Source organism: Chrysochloris asiatica, unplaced genomic scaffold (assembly GCF_000296735.1).
Source record: "Chrysochloris asiatica unplaced genomic scaffold, ChrAsi1.0 scaffold00078, whole genome shotgun sequence".
In the NCBI taxonomy this organism is placed as follows: Eukaryota; Metazoa; Chordata; class Mammalia; order Afrosoricida; family Chrysochloridae; genus Chrysochloris; species Chrysochloris asiatica.
In genome coordinates this window covers 7,568,280-7,577,927 of record NW_006408596.1, presented here as the reverse complement: position 1 = coordinate 7,577,927, position 9,648 = coordinate 7,568,280, and the positions used below count along the sequence as shown (strand labels likewise).

Here is a 9,648-nt window from a genome sequence, read left to right as displayed (position 1 = left end):
ATTATATATTCCTGAGTGTTTTGGTGTACATCCCCAAAATAAGAAATAACAGAGGGAATAGAAGCAAACACTTTTGAATGATGATGCATGGAGGGGATTGAAATCATTGCAATTAAACAATGAATGTAAAACTGATGTTCTCCCATGTAAACTATCATTCAATTCACAATAAAAACTAAAAAAGAATGAAAAAATAGAGTCTATTTTAAAAATATTGACACAATTGGTGAAACTTGAATGGGGTCTGAGGATTACACAATGAATGACACATTGATTAAGTAGGTGGCTGCCAACTGAAAGGTTGACGGTTTAAACCATGGGAGAAAAAATGTTGCAGTCTGGTCCCACAAAAATTAGATCCTTGGAAGCTCTATGGGACAGATCTACCCTGCCCTACAGGGTCAATTAGATGACAACGGATTTGGGTTTTTGGGTTTAATGTAACACTGTTAATTTCCTGATTCTGATGGTTATATTATGGCCCTGTGAGAGAATATCCTTGTTGAAGGAAAATATTCAAAAGTAATGGGACACCCAGAGCACTAGAGCGGAGAGTGAAGCGTCAGCTGACGTGAAGTGAGGGCAGAGGCACAAGAACACCCAGACTTGCAGATAGTACCCATTTGACCTGGCTTCAATGGCTGGATGATCAGAACTCGACTAGAGGAAGAAAAGGAAAAAAAGAGTAATCCACTACAATTTGATGAACTTAACCTATACTTACTAGTCTTTACAGAGAGGATCATTCCTACCCCCTTGGTACACAGGTTGACAGGGATGGGCAACTTAGACACTGGCTACCCAAAATGGGGAGGGGGAGGCGCTACAAAGGTACAAAGTGACTGGTTTACAAGGTTTCAAGAGGGAACCTAGTTTCAGAGGGTGCGGGGGAAGGTAGAATCTCCACTGAGTGGTTTCCACCTCTCTGGATGGGGCTGGTGAAAGAAGATGGGGATAAGACTCTTGTGTTTCAATAGTGAATAATTGCTATCAGGACTGATTGGGAACGTTGCAAATGTAAAGGCAGACATTTTGTAACAAAAGGAGGAGTGTGGTTGATCTTGCAGTCCAGGAGTGGAGGACCCTGGGACCATTAAGGGAGAAGAACGGAGTGCGGGGACCCTATCCAGAGAAGCAGTGGCGCCAGAGATGGAGGCAGAGATGATGATGTGGAGAGATGGAGCGGCTGGGGACCCTGGGGAAGGAGAGGGGCTGTGTGCTGGCGGCCAGGGACAGGCTTACAGGGTGTATGTACCCTTTGGTTGTTTGAATGGTTATATATTCCTGAGTGCTTAGGTGTACATAAAAAAACACACCAAAAAACAGAGGGAATGGAAGCAAATGATGTTGAGTGATGATGCATGAAGGGGACTGAAATCATTGCAATGAAATGAAATATGATAGGATAAATGTAAAGCTGATGTTCTCCCATGTAAACTATCACTCAATTCACAATAAAACTTTGAGGACAAAAAAAAGAGTGTGGGAAAGGTAAGAGTCCCCACTGAATAGTTTTCATCTTGTCTAGATGATCTGGTGAAAAGAGATGGGGATAAGATTCTCATGATTCAATAGTGAGTAATTGTTATCATGAATAACTGCAACTGTCACAATTATAAAGGTAGAAGTTTTCTAACAAAAATGGGGGATTAGTTAATCTACAGTCCAGGAACAGAGGATCCTAGGACCATCAAGGGAACAGAGCACATGCGGAATGTGGGACCTTATCCAGAGAAGCAGCAATACTAGAGATGGAGGCAGAGATAGGGACATGGAGAGAGGGAGCACCTGAGGACTCTAGATCTATGGAAAGAGAGGCACTAAGAGAGGGATACTTGCAGAATGTGCCCTTTGGTGTTTTAAATTATTTTATATGCCTGAGTGCTTAAAAAAAAAAAGAGCTAAAATTAATACAGAGAAATGTTAATTGATGGTACATGGAGGGGATTATAATCATTGTAATGCAACAAGGTGTATGATTTGTTGAACGTAAAACTGATGATCTACCCTGTAAAACTTTCACTCAATTCACAACAAAAACTTTAAAAAAAAAAACAAAAAACACAAACAAACAAAAAGTATGCGACGTCTTATTTTTGACTGGTTCAGGAAAAAAGTTCTTTATACTGGACTTAAAACTTTTCTAAAAATTTTTTATTCTTTCCAAATTTAAATACATAATCATACATAAACCTTCCTTTCATTCAACCAATAATATCTGAGTATCTTTCACTCCTCTGTTCAAAAAAAATTTTTTTTTTACTGTTTATGAATTGAGTAAAGGTTTACATAGCATATCATCAGTTTTACATTCAACAAATCATACACTTTGTTTCATCACAATGATTACAATCCCCTCCATGCAACAGCCATTAACCAGCTTCCTCCCTGTATTTCCTATTTCCATTCCACCCACCTTTCCAACCCTTTTACACTTTGTCCTCACGTCAATGCTGCCCTTTTGATTGTGCATGGCTGACCCTTCCATGGTGAGCAGACCTTACTAGTGTTGTTGGCCCCATTACCTATCTATCGACCACTTGGTTGGAAACTAGGGCACAAGGGTTTGTTCTGGTCCATATCTGAAGGGGACAGTGGACCACAGTCTCGAGTTCCTCCAGTCTCTTTCTGACCAATAAGCCTGGCCTTTTTTATGATTTTGAGTTTTGTTCCACATTGTTTTCCACTCTATCCGGGATAACTTCTAAACCTTTCAGAGCTGTTGATAGTGGTAATCAGGCACCATCCAATTCTGCTGGTCTCAGAGTTATGAAGACTGATGTTCACATGTTCCAGTAGTCCACTGGATTAATTGACTCCAAGCATCTTCAGTTTTCACCACACTTCTTTCTTCTGCACATGAATAAATCAATAGTTGGACCTTAGATGTACATCTTCAGTTTTCACCACGCTTCTTTCTTCTGCACATGAATAAATTAATAGTTGGAACTGAGATGTACACTCAGGGTGTTTAAGATCTCAACGTCAACTCACCAAAGTAGGATGTAGAACATTGTCTTTGTGGATTATGTTACGCCAACTAACCACGGTGTCCCCCAAGACTATGGTCCTAAAACCATGCCAAGCAACTTGCTGTTTCAAAGTATTTGGTAATGCCTAACAAGTTTTCATCATTGTGTCCCCAAAGCATGATGGCTCTGTGTGATGAGCACTGGACTGCAAACCAAAAGGCTGGGCAGTTCGAACCTACCAGCTGCTCCTCAGGAAAAAGGTGAGGTTTTCTTAGAAACCCTATACAGGGTCACTATGAGTTGGAACCAACTCAACAGCACATAATAACAATAACAGTGCTCTCCCAGGAGCTCTTCACTACTTTTAGTAAAACTTTACTTGCATAGGATATCAAATAGACTGTCCAATGATTTCCTCATAGGGTCGCTATGAGTCGGTACCAACTCGATGGCACCTAACAACAACAACAACCAGGAGCTCTGGTAGCACAGTGAGTACAAGTTGGGTTGCTAACCTCAAGGTCAGCAGTTTGAAACTACCAGCCATTACACGAGAGAAAGCTGAGGCTTTCTGCTCCCATAAAGACTTACAGCCTTGGAAACCCTATACAAGGTCGCTATGAGTTGGAACCAACTCCACGGCACCTAACCATCACCACTATCACCACCACATTCAAAGGTGAGTTTGCAGCAAAGCTGAAAACTCATGGACAAATATGCTCTTACAAACTGAGCTCATATATCTGTGGGTATATTCCCACTCCCCTCCCGACCTGTAGAAGACAGTTGTTGCAGGGTTGTGAATATAACAGTATTTGCCTCTATTTTCTATAATTCTTGCATTCCTCCCTGTGTCTACACCTGTCTTTATCACTGTTCTGCCGAATTCCTTCTTGTATATTGCACTCCCTGTCAACCCAGTTAATACAGGTCTACCCTCTAGCCAGTAAATTAGTCTTCCTTTCTTCCCACGCCTGGGAACTACCAAAGATTGTTCCTTTTAGCATAAAGATCTTTTCTTGAAGTTTTACAACAGTGTTCTCATACAATATTTGTCCTTTTGTGACTATGTTAGAAGGTATTTGTGATTCGTCGTTATTCTTCAATGTTGCATAGATTTCATTATGTGTACATATCACAGTTGACTTGCCCGCTCTTCTGCTGATGAGCATTTAGTCTCCGTCTTCCAACTATTGTGACTAATACTGTGATGAACATCAGTGTGCACATATCTACTGTGTCATGGCTCTTACTTCTCAACTCCCAAATTCTTACAATGTCCTGTCATTTTTCCTTTCTGTGACGTTGCTCACAGTTCATTCCTCAACACAGGTCACATCATTCTCAGACTCTGACCAGTGAAGTGGGTTAGACATCAGGCTGCTAACCACAAGGCCACTCCACAGAAGATGAGGCCATCTTCTCCCGTAAAGAGTTAGTGTCGGAAATCCTACATAGGGTCACTATGGAGGCAGAGTCAACTTGATGGCTGTAGATTGGATTTCATTATGCAATTTCAAAAGAAGCCCTGGTGGCTCTATGGGTTAAGTATTAGGCGCAACCACAAGGTCAGAGGTTCAAACCCACCAGGCAATCTGCAGGAGAAAGATGAGACTGCCTGCTCTCACACTGGCTTGCAGTCTCAGAAACCCTATAGAGCACTTCCGCTCTGTCCTCAGGGTGGCCGAGTCGAGGTGACTTGATGGCAGAGGTGATGTGTTATGTTGTGTGTGAGACTCCACTGGGGAAGACTTGGAAACTGGCACCTATTTCCGCCAGACTTCGCCCACACACCTTTTTCTTTTGCTAATTGTGCTTAGTATCTTTTTGCTGTAATAAACCACAGCTGTGAGCCTGACTCCATGCTGAGCCTCGAGAGCTCTTCTGGGGAATCCTTAGAGCTGGGAGTGGTCTTTGGGACTCAAGACACATCACCCATATATCCTCGAGTCCGCAGCCTATTTGTCCTAAACCACCAAAAGGGAAACAGCATCCATATCCGCATGGTACTTTTAGTCAAATCTTGGGAACCGAGCACAAGTCCCATTTGCACTAGGCACAATCTCCCCTTTTCTCTGCCCACAACCTATTCCTCACTTGGCTCTGTAGCTCCTTCCTAACAGTCCTTGGCTCACAAGAACCCTGGGCAGTCACAGCTCTCTCCACACTCCAATTTCAGCGATGCATTCATTAGCTGGTAAGATATGCTTGTTTCTGCATTTATCCCCCACTTTCCCAGATCCTTTTAAACCCCAAGTGTGAGGGCCATGGATCTTCAGCAACCTGTGAAGGCTTCCCACGGAGCCAGCAACATCACCAGGCCCATCATGTGCACTCGAATGTCTCTAACTAATAAATTATTCTCTGGGCTTCAAGGCTGAAGGCTGTCTCTCTGGAAACAACAGCCTTGTTTAAAAGGAATAAAAATACCACGACCAAAAAGATGACTACTCACCAGCTCTCAAACACGCCACTCCCCAGGCATGAAACAAACAATTATATTTAACCTCCAGAAAGGCTTGTTTTAACATCAAATACGCATATCCACAACACAAACATATAAAGTATGTACCAAGGCAAACAGTGTCTGGCTCATCCTACCATCCACATATCCCTGAATCCCCAACTGACAGTCACGAAAGATCATCTTAAATTCATTAGTTAAAATGCCAGGGTGCTTCTCAAATAATACACAACTATGGAAACATGAAAAAGACATCAAGGGGAACTTGGAAGCTTCAAACTCAACTACTATCAGTTCAAAAAGAGTAGAGCACACAAGAGACTTTCTCCCCATGTAACCATCATTAATCATCAGTAATTGTCACAGAATGAAGCCCACTCACTGATCTCAGACACAAACCAGTGGACTATTGCTTCTGCTACGAACATTCTGGAACATGAGGGCAAGCTGTACCAAGACTCATACCTGCTCCTGGGCCCTCAGGGTCTTCTTCTTCATCACTTTCATGGCATAGATGTTCCCAGTAGCTTTCTCTCTGACCACCTGCACATCAGCAAAGTGACCACAGCCTACAAGACTTCTGACTTCAAAGTCCTTTGCAGAAGGCTGGAGATCCTGTAACTCAGTTATGATGTTGGAATCTGCAAAAGAGGGAAGAGTTACTCCCAGGTAAATACAGCGCTTCAAACACGTGCATGTTTGTGTGAAAGCAGAAATAAAGAGAGAGAAATGTTCTTACATCTTCTGTAAAGACATTTAGTCATTTTTTTAACTTCCATCATAAATTAAAAAATAAGCAAAAAAAATGTTGTTGTTGTTGTTGTCTAATGTGAAGTTAAAATTAAGGGCTCCAGAAATTCCAAAGTACGGTTTCCATGGTAGCTATGATTTGAATCCCGTAGACAAAGGAAACAGGAAACAGAGAACTCATGCATGTCTTCTCCCTCCCTCTCTGATTGAGACAGGGCAGTGCTTACTTAGTCACATACTTCTGAGCCTTTAGACCAGTTTATCAAGTGATGTATGCAACATGATTCCCATCTCCATCAAGCTCGGAGCTGATCCCAAACCATTCCATCCTGACTGCAGGGGTTCAGCGCAGCTGTAGTCCACAGGATAGGCTAAGCTCCCTGGGATTCTATCAGCACTAATGATGCCTTCCTCACCTTGGCATCTGGTACTGCTAAATGAAAACGAATCAAACGGTGTCTCTGCAGGGCTAGCATGCCCTATATCTACACAGATTGGCTGCTATCTTTTTCCAAGTCCTGTCTCCCAATTGTGATCCTCAGTGAAGGACAGGCTAAATGGATGGCAGAGTTGAACAGTAGCAGAGCATTTATTAACACTTTAAGTGCACAAACCAGAAAGGATGGGGACCTGGGAGACACTGCTGACTGGCTACAAGGGCTATCCTTTAGTATGCTGGACCTGTGTTGGAACTAAAGATAGGTGACTGGTTGGTTGTACCACATGGTGAATGCCACTAATGCCACTGGATTGTTCACGTTAAAACTGTTAATTTTAAGTTATGCAAATTTCACCTTAAGAAATCATTTGCGAGAAAGAGAAAGAAAAGAAAGTAGAGGGATAGCAATGGCTATCCGAAAACTCAGTCCTGTACTTCACGTGGAACTGCATTTTATAAAGGGTTGCATGTCAAATGTAGTCAAGAAATTCATGTAATCAAAGCTATTCTGGGGAATCCCTCAGAAAGGCACCCCATTGAAGAGGAAGAGACCATTCTGAAGTTGCAGTGGAGATGGGAATCTCCACCAGAACTTGTGCTGATCACCGTCTCAGTGGCTGGAAAGCAGGCGGAGTTAGGAACTAACAATCTAGGGTCCAAGTTGTCCACACAATGAGAGGTGCTGAGTCCAACTACAGAAAAGCCACTTCATGCCCACTCACTCATTGAGGGGGACACTGAATGAATTGTCAATGCAATTTTAATTGTCATTGCCCCTCAACACCCTGTTTTTGGTTGCCTGGGTGGACCTGAATTCCCTTGAATCAAGAAAACATATAATAGACCTCATAATTCTAAGTCTTCCCACCGGCAGACCATATCTCTGACTCCAATCCTCTCATAAACACCTTCTCTTGGTCCCTTTGGGGAGCAAACAAGAATGGTAGTAGCTGGATGCCCATGAATTCATTTTGACCACTGCAAAAAACAAAGCCAACAGTGCCCACATAGAGAAATTCATGCAAAGCAAAACTGAAAACGGGCCCATCATTTCCTCGTGCCCTGACAATGCTATGCCAAACCCTGCCTTCCTTTTCTGTCTCCTTCCAAGTTGCTTTCACATCAAGCGTTTTGAATTTTGAATTATAGTTTCCCAAATATGCCAGCTTATAGCTTTCTGGGATGAACCTGACTTCATACTGCTCAGACACAAGGACAATGTCTCTTAATTCTCTACTAGGCCTTGAGCCCCAAAGTTGCTTACAGAATTGTCCAACTTAATAAATCGAGGTCTGTCACTAGGGTCACCAGATATTTAAACCAGACAAGCAGACAAACTCTTTTACAGGAAAAACTGCTATAATACCCTGTCAGAATTCTGAGACACCATTCCCAATCTCAATGTCTTTATCCAAAGACTTTGGAATGTTCCAGTGAATAGGTGAGATACTAAGTTCAAGCCTAAGTAGCGTAGTGGTTTCAAGTCAGGCTGCCATTCTCATGGTCAGCAGATGGAAACAACCAGTGGTTCTGCAGGAGAAAGATGAGGCTTTCTGCTCCGGTAAAGATTTACAGTCTTGGAAATCCTATGCAGGTCACTATAAGTCGGAATCCATTTCACGACACATAGCCACCACCACCAAGATTATGTTTTAATAAAAGCATAGACAGAAGGCACAGTCCAGGACAGAATGGGAGAAAGAAGTGGAACCTACCGGCAAAGTTACAAACAATGAAGCAGACTTACGGGACTCACTGATGTTAGAGGATTTCTCAAGACTGAGGCCCAGAAATTCTCTTTAAACCTTAAAACAAAACTGCCCAAGGTCACCTTTTAGCTAAATAATATTTTGTTGTTGTCGTTGTTAAGTGCTGTCGAGACAGTTCTGACTTATAATAGCCCTGTAAAAGGTTTCCAAGGATTGAACCGCTGACCTTGCAGCTCAAAAAGACCTTGCAGTTGAGTGCTTATCATACAGCGCCACATCAGGACTCCAAATGGTAGCTCATAAAACAAAGAATATTCCCAGTGAGTACTGTGTGCCTCTAAAAAGTCATCTCTATGAGACCAAATGGTCAACAATTACTTTAAAACTAAGATGAGAATGAAAAGACGCTAGGAAACAAGATGAATAGAAATGAAATCACCAGAAAAGAAGTATTAAGAATGTTCACACTTTGTAAAGAATGTAACCATCATCAATGAACAATTTGTGTAGTAACTGTGAAATGAGAACCTAAAACTCTGTGTAAACCTTCACTTGAAACACAACATTAAAAAAAAAAATTTAGGAGGAACAAACAAGATGGCGGATCAGGTGGAAGTGCAGAAAAGGAGCTCCGCCAACAATACAGAATACCTGACCAAGCAGGCTCAGAGGCTGGTCCCAGAACTCTGAACCACATGTAAAGGAATATTTATAAGGTTGGAAGGCTTACAGCTGGGGGAATTTGTGGCAGAAACTAGAAATCTATTGCTTTCTAGTCCGGGACGCTCGGCTGCTCCAGGAGCCGCCATCTTGGGTGAGATCACGTGGCAGAAGGATCGGAGAGGCCACAGATGCCTGGAAGAACCGCTGACATAAAGGTGTGGACATTCTTTTCTTTGAGTATCTGTTCATTGGTCCCTTGCTATCTGCGCACCTCCATTCAGGTGACTACAGGGGTGCCTGAGCTAGTGGACACCCCAGCCCCACCCTCGGAGGGTTCAACTATGCAAGCACACAGATCTCCCCGAAATTTAAAGAGACAGTTTCCAATTAAAACCAAACGGCCACAGCCGGCACTGAACTGTTTCCAACTAGAAAAAAGGACTGAACGGAGATTGTGGAGTGGGACAAGGAGACAAAAGAGGACACAAGTCGAAAATTAAATCCTAAGTTACGTCAAAACGACCAACAGTGGTATCTTGAAACTTCTCAGGAAGAAAAGTGAAAAGGGAAGCTCATTTCCTGATCACATCTGCCTGGAGGCATTCAGAAAGCATAAAAAATACCAAAATATATACCCATCTAAGTAATAAG

General features: G+C 42.5%; 1 protein-coding gene across 2 annotated transcripts in view; it reads right to left on the bottom strand.

Moving 5' to 3' along the window:
- Positions 1–9,648, bottom strand: part of CIT (citron (rho-interacting, serine/threonine kinase 21)) — a 294,107-nt gene that overhangs the window by 266,792 nt on the left and 17,667 nt on the right. For both annotated transcript variants that reach the window (XM_006865452.1, XM_006865453.1), the window contains exon 3: positions 5,902–6,077. In XM_006865452.1, the coding sequence (XP_006865514.1) occupies positions 5,902–6,077 (176 nt within the window). The remainder of the gene's footprint in view (positions 1–5,901; positions 6,078–9,648) is intronic.